Source organism: Eublepharis macularius, chromosome 14 (assembly GCF_028583425.1).
Source record: "Eublepharis macularius isolate TG4126 chromosome 14, MPM_Emac_v1.0, whole genome shotgun sequence".
NCBI classification, from domain to species: Eukaryota; Metazoa; Chordata; class Lepidosauria; order Squamata; family Eublepharidae; genus Eublepharis; species Eublepharis macularius.
The window spans coordinates 45,119,062-45,141,784 of record NC_072803.1 but is presented as its reverse complement, the minus strand read 5'-3'; the positions used below and the strand labels follow the sequence as shown (position 1 = coordinate 45,141,784).

The 22,723-nt window shown below is 44.3% G+C and overlaps 1 protein-coding gene across 3 annotated transcripts in view; it reads right to left on the bottom strand.

Annotated features, from left to right (window-relative positions):
• Positions 1-22,327, bottom strand: part of GOLGA1 (golgin A1) — a 30,056-nt gene extending 7,729 nt beyond the window's left edge. The window contains exons 1-19 of one of the 3 annotated variants that reach the window (XM_054997483.1): positions 22,263-22,327; positions 19,441-19,540; positions 17,470-17,618; positions 16,275-16,365; positions 14,660-14,734; positions 13,261-13,358; positions 11,862-11,894; positions 11,275-11,403; positions 10,300-10,469; positions 9,447-9,558; positions 8,950-9,045; positions 8,396-8,521; positions 7,731-7,826; positions 6,040-6,135; positions 5,822-5,917; positions 4,322-4,453; positions 2,616-2,711; positions 1,858-1,947; positions 190-292 (exon numbers count right to left, since the gene is read on the bottom strand). In XM_054997483.1, coding sequence (XP_054853458.1) covers positions 190-292; positions 1,858-1,947; positions 2,616-2,711; positions 4,322-4,453; positions 5,822-5,917; positions 6,040-6,135; positions 7,731-7,826; positions 8,396-8,521; positions 8,950-9,045; positions 9,447-9,558; positions 10,300-10,469; positions 11,275-11,403; positions 11,862-11,894; positions 13,261-13,358; positions 14,660-14,734; positions 16,275-16,365; positions 17,470-17,618; positions 19,441-19,510 — 1,858 coding nt within the window. In that variant the 5' untranslated portion in view covers positions 19,511-19,540; positions 22,263-22,327. The remainder of the gene's footprint in view (positions 1-189; positions 293-1,857; positions 1,948-2,615; positions 2,712-4,321; positions 4,454-5,821; positions 5,918-6,039; positions 6,136-7,730; positions 7,827-8,395; positions 8,522-8,949; positions 9,046-9,446; positions 9,559-10,299; positions 10,470-11,274; positions 11,404-11,861; positions 11,895-13,260; positions 13,359-14,659; positions 14,735-16,274; positions 16,366-17,469; positions 17,619-19,440; positions 19,541-22,262) is intronic. The other 2 variants (XM_054997485.1, XM_054997484.1) reach the window with 2 other exon arrangements.
• Between the last annotated feature and the right edge of the window lie 396 nt (positions 22,328-22,723).

Genomic DNA, 22,723 nt, shown 5'->3' with positions numbered 1-22,723 from the left:
ATGGATCATAATCCTGATGACACAATTTACAGCCAATCATCACCAGCAGAGAGAGAGCAAATGCCAGAGGTTGTGTGCCAGAGATATACAGCTATTAAAAGACTTGAGGATGTACTGAAAATATGCTGGTGTGGTCAATGGAGAAGGAGGACAAGTTGCTAACAGCAGATAGGATTTGCTGGGCCTTACCTTGCCTTAAACAGTTCAGCTCTTCCTCTTTTTTCAGGAGTGTGTCAGTCTTATCCATAATCTGCCAGTCCTTCTCTTTCAACAACAAGGACAGGTCCGCAACCTGAATAACAAAAGTGGGGGGGTGGGAGGTTAACTTAAGATGTGACTCCTCATCTTTACTTTGGAAACTCTCCATCCATGACTATGGGCAAGTTTACCCACACCTTTGTATTTTTAATCACTCAATTCAACTTGTATGTGCGAAAACAGCCATCACAAATCACATATCAGAGATAGAGCTGTTGTATCTTCCCGACCTCTCTTGAGCACGCAAGGCTTTTCAAATAATGGCAAAACATGGGCTATGTACAGAACACATAAATCAGCAGCACCCCCCTCCCCCTCACAAAGCTCATCCTTAGCTACGGTCTACCCCTTTATCTCTTGGAACAGCAGTCCTCTCTCTAGTCTATTTCTCCTTCTTCAACCTCTGCCTGAAGACTCACTTCTTTTAAAAGCTTGCCTTGAATAATTCTGAGTTGGGTGGCACCAACAACAACACTCTGTCGAATGTACCCCTCCATCCCAACTCCACCATTTTTCATGCCAGCATGGACTGGGAACCCTCCAGGCAGACAGTGGCTGCGATGGGCAACAGAACAATCAACTTGGGCAATTATTTTTATTTATTTATTTACTGCATTTATAGCCCATTTTTCTCCACAATATGGATCCAGAGCGACTTGTTCTCCTCTCCATTTTACGTCACTTTGCCTGTTGATATCCAGAACACGTTTGTTTTGGAAAGGGAACAGTGTGATTCCTATTTCCTCTTAGCAGGCAGATATTCCTTTTAGTTAGTACCGTCAGACCAAATGTCTACCAAGGTGTTTTCCACACAGGAAAAGGCTTATGTAGTTTCCCTGTTACTGCTGTGGCTGTTAAGGCAATGTAGCAGTGACAGAGCTTCCCCACAACTCGTTTTCCCTGGTAGCGTTTTGTTTTTAATTGGCGATATAATAGTATTATATTGATATACTATTAAATAAAATTTGCATTAGTTTCTCTGAGTTCCCAGCTTTCCTTTAAAAAAAAAAACCTTTAGCCCATTTTGTTGGGGGCATGCTTTCCCCCATATATCTCTGGAAGCAAAAGAGGATAGAGACTTACTTTTTTTTTTTAAATGACAGATGGGAATTCAGAGAACCTGATGCCTATTTTTGTATACCAGTACATTAATATAAAACTATTAAATCACAATTTTTTTTTTTAAAAAAAACCTTCTGTAGTAGGGACAGAAAATAGATACTGTGAGGGAAATGACTACTGTGTGCCAGGATGAGGAAAATCCAAACTTTTCTGACCCATGCTACACCCACCAAGGCTTTGCGGAGATCTCCCCCAAAGCAGGTTTAAGAAATGTTGAAGAAAAGCTGGTAAACTCCAGGAGGAGCGTGAATGCACCACAATGCTGTAGGGAAGGAGGAAAACAATCCACTCCCTAACAGTATCGAACTTGGGAAAAATAAACTGTGTGGAAACACCCCGAGCCTAAGTAAGCCAATGGCTAGATTGGAGTCATGCTGCAAGCCAGTTTGCATAGAGGATGCTCTAGAAGACCTCAGGATTAGTCTGTTGAAAGGGATGCACCTTATCCCACAAGAGTACAACTGCCAGAGAACCCACCTGCTGCTGTAGATCTTCCCTGTGTTTCCGTGTCTCTTCCAGGGCTTTGGCAATTTCGACACTGACTGTTTCCCTACTGCTCAGTTCTGTCTGCAAATGAGCAAGAATCTTGAGGTTAGGAAGGAAAGCTGAGAACGACATCAAGTCTCCCACAATGGTGGTGTTCTCTGTTTCTGAAGCTAAACAAGTCTGAACCAGGCCAGTACTTGGGTGGGAGACTGAGAAACTTCTTCCTATGGTAATACACACAGCTGAAGCATTGCTAGCCCAGTATTTGATAGCAGCTCTCCAGGATCTCAAGTAGAGACAAGGTCTTTCCCCAACACCTGATACCCAAAATCCTTCTTTTTCCAGCATCTCTGGTTCAAGGATCTTAGGTTGAAGCTTTTAGGAATGACCTCGCTCTGCTAGAGGCCCTGCAGTTCTACCCCCAGTCAAAGCACTGACTGTCATTCTCTCCATTCATTTTCATATCTCATATTGTCTTGGATAGGATATAAAAATAAACATTTAGAAAATAAAAACGAAGTGTTTCCAAACCCTTCCATTTAGTCTAGCTGGCCCTGAAATTAGCTTGCTGACTTAGTAATTTGCTGTAAACCTGGGTTTCTGTCTTCTCTAACAGAAAATCAACTTGGGGCCCAGGCCCCAGGCCATGCTGCCCCTCCAGCCACAGGACCCCAAATTCCAACTGTCTGAACATGGCCAAGTCATTAACATCACAGAGTTCTAGTGCACTTGCTCACCCCGCCCCATACCTTTAGCCTTTCCATTTCTGACTCTTGCCTCCTTGAAGAGCTTTCACATTCTCCGTGGCTGTCTTTGAGTTCTTCATTTTCTTTCTCTAGTTGACTCTAATGAAGTGGGAAAGCAATGGACTGCTTCATCAAGATTAATATTGCTATTTAAACAGCACCTTCTATCTTACAAACTGCAAGACAACACATTGCTGTCCTAAGTTACATAAAACCTAAAATTTGACACTGGAGGGAGGAATTGGTGAGGATAAATGAGATGGGGACCACTAAACAGCTCTAAGGGAGCTTTGTTTTGGTTCAATGATGCCCCCTCTCCCCCTGGCACCATCTACTCAGTGTGGTTCAGTGGACACTGCTGTTGGATATGAGCAACTGGCATTTCAATTGCACCTGTCCAGCTCGAAGAATGGCCTTGAGCAAACCCTCAACCTCAGTTCCTCCACCTGAAATGGATACACTGTGAAATAAACTCTCCTGAAATGGATACTTCACAGGGTTGTTGTGTGGGAAAATGACATGGTTAAATAGGTTGCCTTTTCAGACTATTAATGATGTATAAATCAGGAGATCTGGGGGCAGAGCCCTAATCAATATGCCTCCTGCCCATGTAAACAACCAACACCTTGCCGGGAATATAGCAATATATATCTATTGTATTAAAGTGCAAATAGCAAGTGCAAATACAGTGTAAACAGTGTATGTATCATTTACAATACAATACAAATCCGTCAATGTCCGTATATGTTCCACAATGGGAGATCCAAGGATAGGGAGGTGGAGATCCAAAATGGAGAATAAATATCCGGGGTAGTACATAAATAATTTAATTTAAAAGTCATAGTCCATGCATGATGAAACCATTATTGCTGACGGGCAGATATGTGCACTGATGTTCCAAATGCTGTTTCGTGGCAAAAAGACACTTCCTCACGGGCATATATCTTCTGGAAAGTAATAACTCCCGGTCCAACACACTCCCGGATCCAATATACATTCTGAGTGTTCTGAATACATTCAATTAATGAGATGGACAGATTAATTGAATGTATATTGGATCCGGGAGTGTGTTGGACCGGGAGTTATTACTTTCCAGAAGATATATGCCCGTGAGGAAGTGTCTTTTTGCCACGAAACGGGATTTGGAACATCAGTGCACATATCTGCCCGTCGGCAATAATGGTTTCATCATGCATGGACTATGACTTTTAAATTAAATTATTTATGTACTACCCCGGATATTTATTCTCCATTTTGGATCTCCACCTCCCCATCCTTGGATCTCCCATTGTGGAACATATACGTACATTGACGGATTTGTATTGTATTGTAAATGATACATACACTGTTTACACTGTATTTGCACTTGCTATTTGCACTTTAATACAATAGATATATATTGCTATATTCCCGGCAAGGTGTTGGTTGTTTATCTTACTAACCGGGCTGTCTCCCCGATTTTTGTGAAGTTCCTGCCCATGTAAAGCTGCTCCTGCTTCAAGTCCTGTGTGTAGTTGGGAACAGGGTTTTGGTGTCTGTGACACTCCCATGACTTACAAAACCAGAAAACATTATGCAAAACTCCTTAATTTGCATAATGTATAAAGTTCACAGGTTCTGGATCTCCCTTGGCATAGACTTAATTCACTTCTGCACAGAAGGAAGGAGAGAGCCTCAAGTGCTGATTCAAACACCACAGCAGGACTCACAATCTTTTGCTGGGCAACCGTTATATCAGCTTCTCGCGCTGCTTCAAGCCTTCTGACCTGCTCAGTGCACTGATGCTTCGCAGCAGAGATGGCTTCCTCTGCTTTGATGCTTTGCTGCTCCAGGTTTGTTTGCTGTCAAGAGAAAAGGAGAAGCAGGCAATTCAGAAATTTCATTAACCCTGCAGGTGCCAGAAACAAGAAGTGTGCGCACACACACGTGCTTAAACATTTATTTAGGCTATTCCTATGCTGCCTCTTCAAAGCCCTGCCGCATCTTATGCACTATGTTTTTTAAAAATACAGCTTGTTTTGCATGGCCTTAACATAGTGTCTTCCAATCTTTTTTCCACTGAGGACCCCTAAATTAATTTTCAAATCCCAAGGAACCTCCACCTATGAAACAGTTGCTGGTGGGGAGCGCAATTCAATTACTGATAAGTTATTGTAAAGAAAATTTATTTGTCAAAAGCTGCTATATGTGGTGTGTGTCAGCTTACATCATAAGAAAGCATTTTCCTGTCTTTTTCATATTATCTAATGTTTTTCAAATATCAAAAACAAATAAAAATGAAATTTAAATATCAAAACAGAATTTATATCTCAAGTCAATATAAGGTTTACGTCCAGTAAATACAACTAAATATAACCTTAATAACCACAATATTTAATTTGGAATTTCATGATATTTCAAAAGTTTTATTTACTGCATAATTTCTTATAGAACCTCTGACAGTGTTCTGTAGAACCCCAGGGTTCTGTGAAACCCTGGTTGGGAAATAGTGCCTGAACTCAATTGGCAAGCTTTATTCTGAGGCACCTTCCAGGTTTATGTTACAGACATGTAAACTATTTCAGACTGAAGCCATGTAGTAACAAAATGTGATCAAAGCAAGGGGCAGAGATGCTGGAATGTTACTGTGGGCTCTGAAAGAGAAGCAGGAAGCCACACACAGAACATTTGGAGATTTGGCAACACAAACTAGGTGCTTGAGGACTAGAAACCTCTTTTAAGCACAGAGTTTCAGGGTTCCATGCTATCCTGGATATCTTATACAGGTTACAACTCTCTTGACTGGACCTGAGGTTTGCCCAATATTCTAGGAAACAGCACTAAATTTTTAGTTGCCATTCCTACTAGAAGTTAGTGATGGGTGTGTAGATAGGGGGGAGAAGAGAATCAAAATTCCTCATGTGCTACTTGCTATTTCAGTTCCATGCACCGTAACGAAGAAGAAGGGGCTCCAAGCGATGGTTAGTGGGAAAATGAGTTGGCTACCCTACAAAAGCTAAGAGGGCCTGGTCAGTGCCTAGATAGAGATACTACATGTATCTCTGTGATGGAAGATGAGCAGGATAAAGCTGCAATGAATAATCCCTTTCTCCTGTCTCAGCCTGGGAGGAAGGGCACAGCTGAGAAATTCTGGCCCACTAAAGCTCTTAATATCTGGCCCACATGCTTCCCCCCGCCTTCAATTTCAGGGTGATGCCCCACCCACTCACCAGTGTTTGGATCTGCTGCTCTTGCTCCCTGACATCATCTTTACTTTTTGCTGCGGCCTCATTGGCGAGCTGGAGGGCTTGTTCCAGAACTTTCAGCTGCAAGAAAGATGAACAAGCATATTCCTTCCTTGACCGAGACCTCGACTGCCTCCCCGTGCCGGCCACCCCCATTCACAACACAAGGAGGAAAGATACACACAGGCTCACATTGCCTCTACCTGGTGCAAACTGCTCTCCTGGATGCTTCGCTCAGATTCTTCTCTCTCATTCAGCAGCGCCTGCCCTTCTGCTACTTTGCAGTTCAGTTGGTTGATCTAGGATGCAACACACTTTGGCTACTTGTGGTGGCTGTGATTGACTGATTGATTAGATTTCTAGCCCTCCCTCCCTTCAAGCAGGCTTAGGGTAGGTCACAACATTCAGTCACATAAATACAAGAATATAAATACACAGGTACATAAAACACAATAAATACATCCTAAAATCCAGTATAAAATACAAAAATATTAAAAAAAATTCTCCAAGATATGGCAGTCCTCTTAGTGCTCCCACAGCAAAAAGTTCATGCCCGTTAATCATGATGCAGCAGCAGCCGGGAGCAGAGCAACAGCTGCAACTCTGATTTGTCAATTCAGACATCATACCAATCTATACTTAACACCAACTACAATTTGCTAGCCCGCTTCAAACCAGCATTTCCAATTCTGGCTTGCCAGCCAATCGCAGAGATGCACTGTTAGGAAAACTGTCAGGTGTAGATTTCATAGGCTCCATCACTTCTCCCTTCAAGTGGAAGATCTCAAATCCATGCCCATCCCCTGCATGGGCTGTCCGCCCTGCCATAATAGTTTTCTAACTGTGCAGTGAGTGGGGGGATATTTAAAGATGTGATATTCCCACATCTGCAGAACTGGTACAACCCAGGAAACACTGTATCCTTTTGGAGGTGCATTTAAGCTCTCAGCCCAAAGGGAAAGATACGTCTATTTCCCCTGTCCCTCCTCAAGGACATGTTTATATCTACATTATAAATCCAGTTTACATTTTTGAAAAGAGACTTCTCTCCTGAAAGCTGTTTCTCTTAATCCCTAACGTGTAGGACCAGCAATGAAGGAGATACTTTGCATGTACTCAGAGAAACTAATTATTACCTCATCGATTCCAGCCCTGAGATGGAGCACTGAAATCAGGTTCCAAGGCTAACCCCCCTTTCAAATTAAGCCCTACCTTTACCAAGTCAAGAATGAGTTTCTAGGATCTATGAACACTGTAGCAATTCTCTCACAAAGTCTAAGAGCATCCTCATCCAGTATGCATACCTGAGTCTATTTTTAAGAATACTTTTTATTTTATCGGTAAGATTAAAAGCCCGATAAAAAGGGTAGAGAAACAAGAAAGAAAAGAAAAAGGAAGTCAAAAAGGGAGAAAAAGAATACATATTTCATTTTACATTTTTCTCTACAACACCTATCATTTCTTTATAAACATTATACTTGAAGTTTTGATACCACCAACATTTATCTTTTCAATATTGCCCCCCTTCTATTTATTTTTCCCTCAATTTTTCTTCTTAGATATCAGATCCACAAATCATCGATTCATTTTTTCTCATCTCATGCTGGAAGTTAATAAGGGGTTTCCAATTAACCATAAAGGTAGACAATGGTTTTATCTCTCATCAGAGCTGTAACTTTAGCCATCTCTGCTAACTCCGTCATTTTCACAGTCCAGTCATCCATTGAAGGCAATGCTGAACTTTTCCACATTTGCGCATTTTGCCTAGCTGCCGTTGTCATATATAGAAATAGGATACCATGTTTATTTCCGAACTGTGTTGTCCATTAGTCCCAGCAAAAAGGCTTCTGGTTTAATTGTATATTGATCTTCAGAATTTTCTGTATTATCATACCTGAGTCTCCAAAAGGCTCACTCTCTCCGAGTGAGTCGTCCGTGCTGCTGAGAGCTGCTGCAGGGCACTCTCTAGCTGCTGTTCCAGAGCGCTTTTCTGGAGAAAATACAAATGGCCATTAGCTCAAGTTGAATTACAAAGGAGCTGACAGACCTCGTGTCCAGCTCTACAAACTGAAATAGGAAGCTACAGAGCCTCCATGGAGACAGCCACTCAGCTTGGAAGCGCATACCTTGAAATAGTGAACTCTTACAGAGCAAGAACAAGATAGGTAGCCATGTTAGTCTGTCTGTAGCAGTAGAAAAGAGCAAGTGTCCAGTAGCAACTATAAAACACAATTTGTGGTAGGGTATGAGCTTTCGTGAGCTTCTGTAATCACTCCACTCTCCAAGATATAAGGACAGATGGACTCACATTCTAGCTGTATCTGAAGAAGTGAGCTGTGGCTCATGAAAGCTCCTACCCTACCACAAATTTTGTTACGTCTTATAGGTGCTACTGGACTCTTGCTCTTTTCTAGAGCAAGAACAAGCATGAGCAGGAGTGAGCAAGCACACGACAGCAGCCTCGGAAGCTGCTAAATGTGAGGCATGCGACAAAGAAAAAAATCCGGTGTCTCGGTGCATTGCTCTGACATTTCCAAACATTAGCCATAACACAGTTACCTCCAGGAGCAGCTCCCGCACATGCTCATCCCCAGAGAGGTTCCCTTCCAATCGCTTCTCCAAAGTGACCACTTTCGCTTGCAAGTGTCCCATCAGCTGGGTTTTCTCCTCAATTTCGACAATCGTCTGTTGGAACACGCAATGCACACATCATTGCTTGGCAGTCAACTGGCTGAGGGTGAGGGGAAGAAATGAAGATTTCAACTAAAGCAAGAACATGGGAACAGCCCTTTCCAGCACTGGGGGGGGGGGAGGTACAGGACAGTCTTTTAGCATCACTTCCAAGAGCTGCTGTGGAAACTGTCCCAGAAAACAGGAACCAGCATACTCCAAGTACGCCATCTTGTTCATGAAAACAGTGGAAAACACTCTTACAATATGCATCAGGAAGAGATCTACACCCACCAGCTCCAGCTTTGCCAGCTCTGGAAATATTGGCAACACAGCCCCCAGTGTTGCATGAGTACACAGGCCCAATATTTGGGTCTTCTCTCTGGCACAGCCCAGCACTGGGTGTTGTCTAGGGCCCATGCCTGAGAGGTTCCAGAGTGTACCTTTTGCTTGAGCTGTTCATACTCCACTTTCAGGGCTTCGTGTTCTGCCTCCAATGTTTCCAATGTCTTTTCACAACCGGAGGCAGTAACCTGAGCCTAGAATATTGGAGAGAAAAGACTTCAAAATCCAACCTTTACAAATATAGCCGCCACCACTCTGTTGCCTTGGAGTTCATTTAGCCAAGCAAAAGTGAGTAAGATAACTTGGATGAGAGCACGTCTCTCATCCTGGGATGACAACCTCCTGTTCTCTTTCCAACCACTCCTCATCACTAACTACTTCTGGATCATACGTGAACTGCTCATTCTTAGCACAGCCGTGAACTCCACACAGAGTTAAACAACTCTTCTATTATGTTGTGTCATACATTTCTTGGCACCAAACTTAGGCCTGCCAATAAGAGTGTTCTCATTGGGGCAGAGTAGCCTGTGGCAGTGTTCTCTGATAGCAAGGAAGGACCACGTTGAAGGGAAAACACATGCATTTCTCAGCTTACATTTTGAAGATCTACTGATATCTGCTGGATGTATGCTTGCAGTTCACGGCCTCGCTGCTCCAGGCTGGTAATTTTATTCTCTGCATTCTCCTCTGCATCTAAGAGCTCATCCCTTTGCAAAAAGGAAAAAAGTTCACCCACCGGCCAAAGAAGAGCCAATATGAAGAATATTCAATTGGTTCAGAGGCCAATTAGGAAGGGAAACACTTTGAATTTGCACATTCAAGCTGTCAAGTCACAAGTGATAAGATTATGGGTTCTCATCTCATCTCACTCACTCACACACACACACACACACATATACAGAGCTTGTGTTTGCAGCAATTTACCATGAATATTTATTTATTTACCACTTTTCTCCCAAATGGAGACCCAAAGAGAGGGTAAAAGGCAATGAATAGTGGGGGTGCACACTGTGGCAACCAATACCTGTCAGTGGTTTTCATAAATTTGTAACTCATATAGGTTTGTTATTGGGGTGGGATTTGATCTAGGCAGCCAATTGGCTCCTAACAGAACCAGGCATTGACAATATCCCAACTACAACTGCAGTCTAAAACTAGCTAAGCAGGCTAGGTCTCAAAAGCCATAGCCCATGAGATTGCGGCAGATCAAGCCCTAGATCCCCCAACATCTTTTCACCCAGAGTGAGGATAACAAATATCCCCATACAAATTCACCATAAGGACATGCCAGCCAACTCTTGGAGAAGGACTGACATCATTAACCCAAAGGAATCTCTCTACACCCACCCAATTGTCCCAAGAACTCAGGCACACAAGCCCTCCACAACACAACATGCTCACACCAAGAACCAAGTATAAAAACCAAAGGAAAGATAGGCTCTTCCCACCTCTCTGCCTCCAAGTCCGCATGCTGCTGTTGTAGCTGTTGCAACTCGGCAGCCAGGCGTGAGGACAAAGAGCTAGAGGCCTGTAGTTCTTCTTGGGCATGGGTGAGTTCTTTCCTAGAGGCTTCCAGTTCTCTCTCCGTTTGACCTACAGACTCTTCTTTCTGCAAAAGCTGGATGTTAAAAAAAAAAAGAGAGAGAGCACATACCAAGCAGTTCAAGAGAGGCACTTATTCATCATTCGCCGGGCCTGTAAGACAGAGCTATTCTGCCAGGCATATGGCTAACGCCGGGCAGTGCCCGCCCCCCCCCGTGAAGGGGGGGTTAAACCATCACCCCTATGCAAACACAGAGGCATGTATGAACCACTGGGCAGCATGAATTGTTATATTTAATGTTTTTAAATGTTTTAAATGTATTATTTAATGTTTTTAAATGTTTTTAAACATGTTTGTATTTGTTATCCGCCCTGAGCCTGCGAAAGCAGGGAGGGCGGAATATAAATATAATAAATTAAATTAAATTAAATCATCATTTCACCTTCACGCATACGCATCTGCCACCGCAAAATAATGGGGTGGAGGAAAAGGGAAGGCAAGGACAGAGTGAGAAATGAGGAGCAGCAGTGGCAGCAAGAAAGAGTGGACAAAACCAAGCAGGCTTGGATGCAAGCTAGCCAGACTCATCAAATCATCATACGAAATTGCTTTATAAAGAGTCAGAACCTGGGTTCATATATCCCAATACTGTCCATCCTGACTAGCAGTATGTTACCAGGATCTCATGCAGGGAATGGTATTTTCTCAACACCTGCTATCTGACAGCTTTTCACTAAAGTACAGCCCCTGCCCTCCTCTGCAAAAAACAGGTTGAGAACTGGCAGTCTCCTGTTCTGGAGGCAATAAGACAGGACCAAACAAGCTCCTGGCTGACTAAGACAATGTTTCTGAGCAGCCGGTCCCATCCCAACTGCCTCACCATGTGCTTGACTTTAGCCATCTCCTGCTGCTGAAATCCTTCTAGCTCATCGAACTCGTCTCGTTTCTGGAAGAGATTCAAGCTCTGTTTGCGCATCTCTTGTAATTGTGCTGAAAGGATCTTCCTTTCCTGTTAAGTGGCCAATAGGCATACAGAACAGGGTTAGGAAACAAACACAGCAACACAAAAGCCAGCCAGAGTCTAAGGTGAAGCTGCTATAAAAATTTCCCAGCAAGTCCCTATTTGATGCCCCAGAGCTCTATGGGCACCCCCGGAGATTTCAGAAGTGGCCGTGCGCCACTAAACAATTCAGTCTCTGTTGGATAATGTGGAGATGAGGCCCTTCCATCCATGTTCCCTTGCAGAGAAAGAACATCCACTAGTCATTGCTTCTTGGAGAGCAACAACTGAACCACACACATAAAGCAAGAGGCAGAGAGATCAAACAGCTCAAGATATACAGTACTGCTTCAAGTTTTGAGCCCATGGCTGGGCAAAGGATGGATCCCCGATGTACAAATGGGCCTGACCTTTTTTGCTCAGGCCCATTTGTACATCTGGGGCTAGATTTAAGCAAGCCAACTTGCCTTTTCAAGATGAGACAGCTTCTCCCTCCATTCCTGGAAAAGGAAAAAAGGACAAGTCAACATTGGCTCGCCTGCTCCAGATGTCAACAGGAAACTATGATGGGACCAAGGAGGGGCTGCCTCACTGCAAGTACCAAAGAATGCTAGAAATAAACCAAAGGGAGCCGAGCAGTTGCAGCAAAGCCTAAGAGGAGAGTGGCTCAGAGCCCAGACCATCTGCTCTGCACAGTTCAAAGAGCATCAACAGCAGGCGCTGTTGTTACATCACAATAGGAGAGGGCTTGCTCCTTAAAGAGACAGTCTCTGAATGAGGAAGAATCAACTGGGGGACTGTTTCCAGTATGGGAGGGGAAAGAATGAGGGGAGGACAATGGTGAACTATGACCCATAGATGTGATAGTTCAGCACTCTAAAACAGATCAGACAACACACTTACAAAGCTACCTTGTATAGATTCAGACCACTGGTCCATCTAGCACAGTACTGTATTGTCTGGCAGTGGCCCTTCAGGGTCTCGGCCACAAAAGAGTATTTCCCAACACCTGCTACCCAAGAGCCTTTAACTGGAGACAGTGAAATCGAACTTAGGGTCTTCTGCATGCAACATTTTACCAATGAGCAACCAAAGGAGGTACTCTACCCTCTCAGTACCCCTACTACACAGGTGAGCTTCTCCAACTAGACTAACAACATTTATTTCAATACGAGCTCACTTCTTCAGACTGTGCCATAAAGACACAAGTTGAAATCTACCCAAACGTAACTGAAGGAAAAGAATTGGTGGGCAGACCTCCCTCAGCCTTGCAATGAATCAAATCCATGGAAACTCAAAGGAACAAATGCAATGCATTTTAATCTTTGCCTGGCACACCCAAGGAAGATTTCCGGTCAAAAGTTAGGGCAGACATGCCAAAACCTGGAAATTCCACTTGTTATTTGATGGAGTGGGGGCTAAATAAATATTATTGTTGAAAGAAGCAAATTGCTCAACAACGGGCTGCAGCAAGGAATAATCGTAACAAGGAGTCGGGAAGGATAGATGAAGGGAAATGTTCAAACAGTTTGGGATGTGCCAGCAACAAGAAGAAATTCAGAAGATAGCCTTGGAATGGGCTGAAGAGAAATCAGGATGACTCTGTTTTTTAAAAAAAATCCTGCTGGGCAGGATTTTACTATTTAAATAAAGGAATACCATACTAGCTAGAAATCCTTGTTTTTATATACACAGTTGTGGAAGATTGTTTTCAATAAAAGTAGCCAATGGTATTGGGCAGGACAGATTCCTTGGAGTTTTTTTTAAGTATTTAGTGGCACGAGATGGCAGGGTATCCAGGAGAACGTGCATCTCTTCATTCTCTGCAATCCCAGAGTGTGCCATGGATTTCATGGGATCCGTTACCTGGTCCTTCTTCTCGAGCGCTAAGGCCATTTCTTCTGCCATCTTGGCTCTGCTGGCCTGGTGAGCCTCATTCTGTTCCTGAAATTTTCTCATAGAGGCTGTGGAAGACATACAATGCATGAGTCCCAGTAACATCTGTGCACTGTCTAAAGAAAACTTTGTAGTTCTGTGCTTCATTTATCTTGCCTTTGGGTGCCTCACGGCAACTCTGCAAGGCAGGTAAAATTGAATGAATTTGAGCCCCACCCCCTCAAGAACACAGATAAGCTGTATTTTATAGAACCATTCCACACTGCAATTTTTCCAAAGGTAAAGCAGGGATTCCTATAAACAGGGCTGTAAACAGGCATTTTAAAAGCCTGCATAAAAAACCGGAATGTTGTGCCTCTTGTGCACCCATTATGCAAATGAATCTGGACGATATAAATGCTTGCTAAACCTTTAGTAATATGTGTTCTCTGACATCTCTGACAACGTTCACTGCCAATACACAGCACAGGCAGGTGACGTTTTCCTCCTCAAGAGCTAAATCAAAACGAGACAGCTCTCTCTGCCCCCAGAAAGACAGCTCTTTTTTTTAATGACACACACAACTGGAGACTGGAAAGCATCCCTCGGACTGGAATCCACTGCCTCAAGCAACAGCATCATGTTGCTTCATGGTAACAGCAGCCTGTTGAAATTCCAGGCTTCAGTTAGGAATGCCATGAGCTGAGGCTGTAAAATCTAGACTAGAAAGATTCCTGAGACTGCAGAAACTCTAGCCGCAGACACAGGAAACAGGTAAACCAACTTCTGGCATCATGAAGTCTTAGGATTGGCCAGCCCCGGTGTAAGTATGAGGAGCCTGGACTTCTGTTTCTCCCTGATCAATGAAGCAGGAACTTCTGCCTGCTCCGCTTCAAGCTCAGCTGCAACTCCCCCTATGAACTTGGACTGAATTTGGGTACTGATACCCATGGTCCTAGCCTGATCATGTGCAGATATATACTGTGGAGATTGCAAAAGGAACAACTGCTAACACCATTGTGGTGTACATAAGAACAAAAAGCTCATTGGACCAAGGATTCCATCTAGGTTCTCACACAGCCAAACAGATGCCTCCAGGACGCCCACAAGCAGGGAATGAAGGCGGCAGCCCTCCATCCCCCTGGCTGCTGTTGCCCCCTCCCCCAGCAACTGGTATTCAGAATCACCCTGCCTCTGAACACAAATCTGAATTTGTGCTATGTCCTTTTTTAAAGCAACGTAACCTGGAGTCTATTGTCTCCTCTTGCAGCAGCAAATTCCATAAGCTGATTTGCAGACTGGCATCTAGTAAGAAAGGCCCCTGCTTTCTTCCATACACTTTAGAGATTCCCAACCCCCTTTTAAAGGGAAATACAAGAATGATACGTACAGTCCTGGTGCTTCTCTAATGCAATTTCAAGCTTCTCCTTAATCTTCTGCAGGTTTCGGACCTGCTGAGCATAATCTTGGGGTTGAGGAGGAGAGGTGGTGGAACCAGCCGGATGTGGACAGACAATAGGAAAAAGGGAGGAGGGAGAGAGGGGAGACGGGAGAAAAGGTGAGTGAAAAGGGGAAATGATTTTCTTAGTCTGAAAACCATTTTTAAGGCAAGGCAGCCCAGCCTCATCCTGACGTGTGTGTAACATTACTGCTGACTAAATACGGAGGAAGAACAGACAGAAGGAGGGGCTCAGTTTTTGCCAGCAAGAAGGATGCATGAAGACCACATTTGACATGAGGACAGGGGTGGTTACCATGCCAGCCAATTGCTCTTAAAACCAAACTAGATGGGTGTAACATGAGTCAGGACACAGGTGCCCGATCCCACTCACTGGCACACTTAAGAACTGGGTGACTTACCCTGAAACAGCTCAATATGTCTCCAGAGCACTACAGGACAGCAGAAGGGATTTCCCTCCTGCACTGTTTTTGCCAGCAGAAAGAGAGCTAGAGAAAGGGACAAACAGCCACCCTCTGGTGGCCATTTCCACTGGCAAAAACAACACAGGAGGGAGACTGGAAGTCCCTCCTCTTCTGGTTCAGTGTTCTGGCACCAAGCAGAACACTTTCAAGATAGTTACCCGTTTCTTACATGTAACTGCAAGTTAGGTTGGGCACCCATGTCCCATCATGTGTAATGTCCAGCTGGTCTCTTAGACTGACTTTTGCACACTTTTAAAAGTCTGTCAAAGCCATCCCAGATGAAAAGCCTTTTAAGTCAGGGCTTCGGGGCAGAGAGATGAGCTTTAATTGCAGCTGCCTCTAAAACCCTCTGTAGATCCTCCTCCAGCACTTCTCACCAGCCCTGCTTTACCCTCAGCATAACTACAGAGAATGTCAGAGAAAAGGATCTAGGCAAATATCTATTACATGGTTTTGAAAAACACTGCTCCCCTGCACATCCCCTCTCCAGGTTTTTCCCCCCACAAAGGCTAACAGTTCCTCATGACTGACAAGCAGAGCTGTGCTTTTCCCAATTCTTCCAACAGTCAACCGATATTTTATGCAGATGTGTATATGATATGTACATATGTGTACCTGTACCTAACATAATGTTTGAACAGCCCCCACCATTATCCCATCATATGATAAGGAAGCAGCTATAGAAAGTTTTACAATATTGATAATGCACTCAATCACAGTCAATCTACTGTAATAGATTAAAAGAATGTCGCCAAAGAGGATGTTTAAAAATAAAATATGAAGCTGCCTTAACACCAGTTCAGGTCATCAGTACCCCTAGCACAGTATTGTCTGGTAGTGAAAGTTCAGGGACTTAAGCAGAAAGCAGGAAATTCCCAGATCTAACAAGTGGAGATGTCAATGACTGAGCATTTGTGTGCCAAACATGCAGTTTACAAAATAAGCTATAGATGCTTCCTTTTCTGAAGTTTGCCTGATCCATATGCAGAAGACTATTACGTTTACATCAGAGATGTTTATAGCTTCTGAACGCAGCTCCCGTATTCTCAGTTTCAGCACCATGCACCCAATGAGAAACATACCAGAGAGCTTGACTTCCAGCTTCCGTATTTGTTCATTCCTTCGGAACAGCTGAGATGAGAGGTCTTCTCTAGAACTACTTCCATCAGAAGGCTTGGCAGGATAGAAAGAAACAGGCAGGAACACTCACTTAAAATTTATTCAACATACCTGTCCATTTCAGAGACAAAAATGACTGAAGAGCCCTCCCCAAACCTTGAAATGGATTCTAAAGGAGAGAAGACTGCATCTCCCTACTAGCTGAGCCAGTAGAAGGAAACAGAGCTTTTAAAAGGAGGGTTAACTTCCTGTGATTTTTAAGTCATGGGGAATGCTCCCTTAGTTCATCCTTATGACAAAAAGATACAGGAAAACCAAGGCACTCCTAGATCCTCTCTCATTATACTATACTGTGGATGGATCTACTCTGCTAGACTCAGTAGGGATGCTGATCAGCCCTCACAATATATTCTCCCAGGCAGGAATAACTAAGTAGAAGCACCAACCATCACCGAGACTGATCATTACAAAGGAGTCTAAGCTCATGTGTTGGAGGTGGCAGCATACCATCCACTGCCTAGGAGAATGACAGAAGTGACCTCATTTTACCACAAGATGAGTTTATGGGAAAGGTTCAAGGCTGTATTCATGTCCTAATTTTTCCTGTACAAGTTTATATCAGACATCAGAGGGGATGTGCAGGGGAGCATATCAGACATATTACAACAAACTCTTAGCTACGCTTTCTTGTTTACTTTTATTCGACAGATTTTCTGCAATCCACAGAGTAAGAATAAATGGACAGCTGGCTTTGGAAATGCTACAGCCAAATGCACACTTAAGGAGAGCCCACTGGATTAGATCGAAGGTCTGCCTAGACCAACATTCTGTTCCCAGTTGCTCCACAAGGCCCACAGCAGCGTACAGAGGCAAGCGTCTCCTACTGCTGCTGCCACCCAGCAACTGGTATTCAAAGGTACAGGGCCTCTCAATGTGCAAGTCACATCTAGTCATCTTGGCTAATAACCACTGATCCTCCATTAATTTAATCCCTCTTAAAGACATCTAAACTGATAGCCATCACTACCTACCATGGCAGTAAGTTAGACAAGTTAATGCTACGTGAAAAAAATACTTTTGTTTACCTTGAATCTATTGCCCATCATCTTAATTGGTTCTAATATTTTGGGGGAGAGAGCAAAAGTTCTATTTACTTACAAAATCATCCCCCGAATCTGCTCCCACAGATGTGATTGACTCCTTGCTGAGTGATCGGGGCATCCTGGCTGCCCCTCCTGGCCGTGGTGCAGTAGCTGCCTCCTCTGCAATCTTCTTCTTCAATTTTGCAAACATTCTTGTGTCAGGCCCTCAAAGACAAGGATTGTTCCAAATCAGATGGCCAGCTAACACAGAAAGGAACTGGAGAAATATCTCTGTCTATGCGCAAGCTCACTGTAATCCATTCCCTCAAGGGGCTCAAACCTTACAGTGTTTGGAAATAAATGAGCCACATGTAAAGGCCAAGTGTAACAAGGTAATTGTATGAATTCAACCCAGCCTCATCCCGAGAACAGTACTTTATATTTAAAATAGCCTCTGGCAAACTTTTTCAAATCCTTCTAGATTTATTTAGCCTCTCTCTCTCCTCTGCCTACTAATCTCAAAAAGCCAATTAACTATTTGATAACTGAGCATATGGAGATTCCTGTGTGCTATGCCATGGATCCCAATGCAATGCAGAAGAATCAGTAGAATAGGAGAAAGGCTATTAAAGATCTCCACAAGAATTTCATCTCCTCCTTTTTACCCTTCTTACTGCCACTGTCTTGCCTGCCCAGCTGCTCTGAAGTACAGGAGCACCTCAGCTCCTTTCTCCAATGCAGCTTCATCCTATGAGAGAGAAACTTCCCCACTTTTATTTGCTTTTCAGCATCAGCCAACCACCCCTAGAGCCCCATCACTCACAACTATCCTATAGGTCCTGAGACCCCCTCCTCATGGGTGCATGGGAACTGGGAATGAGTCTGAGAACTTCAGCTTTAACAGATACCTTGTTTAGGAATTCAAGATCACCTGACAGGCGGCCACAGACTAGGGAAGCCTGTAGTGCTTCTGAGATTCACAGTCGTAAGGCAGTTTCTTGGACAGTCCCTCCACCCCTAACTATATGGCCAGTATCAAGACAGGACAAAAGTAAAGCTAGCTGGGATTTTGGTCTGATTGTAGCTGAATTGGAGAGGTATTGTTTTATGCCACAACCCGAGCGCTGTCTCTGGATGGTTTAGGATGAGTGAAGAACTCCAAAATATGCACAGAGCAGGGCTACATCAGGGGCATGCTGGAGGTGGACTGTGACACAGTCAGTATTCTAAGCCTCCTCAGCCTTGGTCATTGCACCACAATGTTACTCCAGTGACCACCCTGGCACAGCTTTAAAATTCCCATTAGAACACACAGAAGGAAAACACAACCGCTTCTCACCATATCCCCCAATCACCAGCACAGTTTAGACACCAAGTACACAATCAATCACAGCCCTCCCAATCACTATATAAAACTCAGCAGGACACCATGCAGCATGGACCCTCTCGCAGGCCTCATGTTGCACATAATCTGTGCACAAATGGGAGGGGGGGGCGCTTTGGTGATAGGAATCCCAGAGAAGGGCCACTTAGTGCACAGCACTCTCCTTCTGCTTCCCCATGCTCCCAGCCCACTCTGTATATTGCCCCAACATCTACCCCTGCAGTTGCTAGCAATAAGTATACAGTACAGAATGGGTGGGGGAATCCCTTGCAGACACAGTGGCAGCATTACACTGTACAGCCAGCACTATGTCATGCCAGTGTAACCCTCTGCAAGTAGGGGAGACAGGGAGCAACAAAGACCTGGATGACTTTCAGCCATTTAACCCTATACAATGACTACTACTGGTCACACACTAACGGTGCCTACTGCCTTGCTTGAACAGAGTCCTTGCAGCAGCCTCAGCTGACGGGGCACAAAGTGTTTTAATGCAACTCCCTACAAGGTAGGGGTAAGTATTGGTCTCAGGGCTATACAACATCCCACAAGAAGTGGATCCCACCATGCAGGAAATTCCAAGAGACAAAGGGGCTGGGAAAACTGCAAGAGCACCATATGCAGAATTATGGCACCTGTTTGCTGCCGCCATGGAATATTACTCACTACCGTCCATGTGTCTCTTTGGACTCTTTGCAAGCAGCCCTCCAGAGGAAGAGGACAAGGTGGACTCCATTCACAGTGCAATGCCAGTCACATGCTGAGCCTGCAATACAACCAACAGCTGCAGTAACCAGTGTGCATCTAGCTGCTCTGCTACGGGGTTGCTAATTCACAGTTGCACCATGGCCTTATTGCAAGCTGCCTGGCAGACAGCTGTCTGACTGGCAGAGTTGTCTCCAGCACCATCATGGGCATGCAGTAATAGGCCAGCTCTATCCATGATTCCTAAGTCTGTAGAGGAAAAAGGGTCTCCCAGGAAGAAGTCAACTCCATCTGCCTTACTTTCAGAACTGTATGCCTGAATGTTTGATTGCGGATTGACAGATAAGTACTAGTTCCCTCCCCACTGCTCATTAATAACCTCAGTCTGAGAGACTGAACATAACAATAGCTTGCTGGATCAGTCCATTTAGTCCAGCCCATATTGCTACTGAGAGAGATCAGATACTTCAGTTGAGAGCACTACAAGAGACTGATTAACTTTGGTCTGCATGACCCGTGTGTGACATTTCTGATTCTGCCAGCATGGTGTAGTGGTTAAAACATCAGGCTAGGACTGGAGAAATCCAGGACCAATTCTCCACTCAGCCATGAGGTTCACTAAGTGGCCTGGGACCATTCACTCTCCTTCAACCTACCTATCTCACAGGGTGGCTGTGATAATTAAATGGGGAAGAGGAGGGAACTGTGTGCATTGCCCTGAGCTCCTGGAAAGAAGGACATAATAAGAGTTGCAAAAGCAAAGCACACTCTGAACACAAGAGAACCTAACCTAAGGTGAGGCCCTGCTCAGCCACATCAGGGAAAACTACTCAGCCTTTCCATTCACCTGACACCATTGCCCTGAGCAACCATGAATTATTAAGGGGGTCCCTTCATAACCTTGCTGTTTCTACAAGAGACCAGATATGAATGCTGCCTCGGGAGCCATTATTAGAACAATTGTTGTACTCGTCTGTACTTAATTCTTCCCTCCCAAAAGGGAAGCCCCCTCATCATTGTGAGGGGTTAAGGGTACCTGGAAATCAGAATCAACGGTTTGGAAGGCATCATCTAAAAGTGTGCGCGCGCTAGCGGTTAATAATAAAAGGAAGATCATTCAGCAGATGCACCAAGGCACATGTTGTTGCAGAGGCACTCCAATTAAGCCCTTGCTACAATGATGGACATTTCATACCACACTTGCTCCTTCCAATTCAATTAGGGTAACAGCATATTACTGCATTCAGCGTTAGCATTCCCTTCCTACAGCAGAGGCAAATATCAGAAGAGCAGCTATAGTATATTAAACAGTGCATCGTACATTATGTTCTTTTTACTGCATAAAATGGGTAGATCTGACAACAGGTGAAACACAGGGCAGCTACATATACATGTTCATATACACAGGGGTTATGTACTTTTTATGTGCAAGCAACTTCCATACACAAATGGTTTTCACACACAGTCTATAATGAGAAAACCGTATTTAAAGGTGTCCACAAAGGATCCCCTTATGTATCTGCTAGTAGACTTACCAAAGATCCTAGAAAATGTTCTAGGCTGCATGCTTAGTTCACATGGGTGTCTCAATACTGTCTCATGTGGCCCCAAAGGTACACCCTAGAACTGTCCCCAGAAGGCAGCATTTGCAGGAAAAGCCAGAGGTGGTGGGCAAGATATCTTTCTGGGAAACATAACTAGCATGACTAATATTCTCACTGCAGAAGCCCAACAAGCACCATCAGAAGCCACTATTAGTGTTTGAGACTGTAGAGAATTAGCATGTTCCATTTTCTGTAGCTACTCTCTTGAAGATTTAACGCTATCCACTTATATCTATTATTTATTCAGAATTATTAATGTCACTATATGAAGCAGCTTACAAAATAAAACTTAATAAAAATATAAAAAGCAACATGAAAGACCACAAAATGCAGAACACTGAACATCTTTAAATGACTCAAAATAATTCACACTAGCAGCAGCCTCCATTGGTGACACTGAGCCGTTTTGCAGATTTCACAGACAGAAAAAGAAAATGCAAATAAATTTAAAATAAAATTAAGCAGACAGGTTCCTTGCCATACAACTGGGAGTTCAGGTGTCAGGGTCGATCACCTGCTTAGACTTGGTAATCTAAACTTGCCCCACAAGAAACCAAACACACACCCCCTTTTAAAAAGGCACATCTAAGACCTTTGCAATCTGCAACTGGTGTTCCACTAGATCTTTACTGAGTGGGGAGCTCAAAGCTCTTTACCTTTGAGTGGGACTGAAGCAGAACAGCAGGATATGAGTCCAGTGGCACATGATTTTCGGGGTGTAAGCTTTCGAGAGTTTTGGTATCTGAAGAAGGGAGCTCTAACTCTCAAAAGCTAAACTCTGAAAATCTTGTTGGTCCCTAAGGTGCCACTGGACCTAAATCCCATAGATCTTACCTGACTCTGAAAGGATCTTTATCACTGATTGCCTCCACCTACTCCTCCTTCGTACTCACCATAGTACCAGAAGAGGCACCTCTTCTAAGATTCACCTCTACATTCACATAAATACACTACTACCAGGGCAACCCCCTTCCTCATCACTACATTTACCAAAGACAAAGTAAGGCAAATCCTTCTTAGTGACCGAGAATCACCTTCTCCAGCCCCCCACCCAACTCTTCTTGGCACCCCCGCTCCTAACGACCGGCATCCCAGAAAAGCATAACAAGCTGGCCGTTCGCGTCCCCAACAAGCACACTAGACGAAGGCAAAGCGCCTGAATCGCTCCTCGCAACTTACCGGCTGTTTCCTGACAGGAACGAGACCACTACTGGACCCGGAAACACATACACACACTCTCCCGGCTGCCGGAAGTGACGAATCAGAGATCGATGACGCGCACGCGCAGAGAGGATGAACTAAAAGCTGAGGGGAGGGGGGGCAAGAGAGCCCACCCTCGCGTGACAGGGAAAGCGCGTGCCAAGGAAGGCGGTGCTCGCGCTCCCGTGGCGCTCGTTTAAAAACCCGCCGCCGTGCTCGGAGGCGCGTTGGGCAGGAGGCGACTGAAGAGGGCGGATGAGAAGGCCAGGCCGCGCCTTCGCCGAAGGAGTCATAGAATTAAGGTTGGCAGGGATCTCCTAGGTCATCTAGTCCACCCCTGCACAATGTAGGAAATTCACAAATACCTCCCCCCATCCACACACACACGCAGTGACCCTTACTCCATGCTTCATGGTGGAAGGATCCTCTTACTAGGCAGA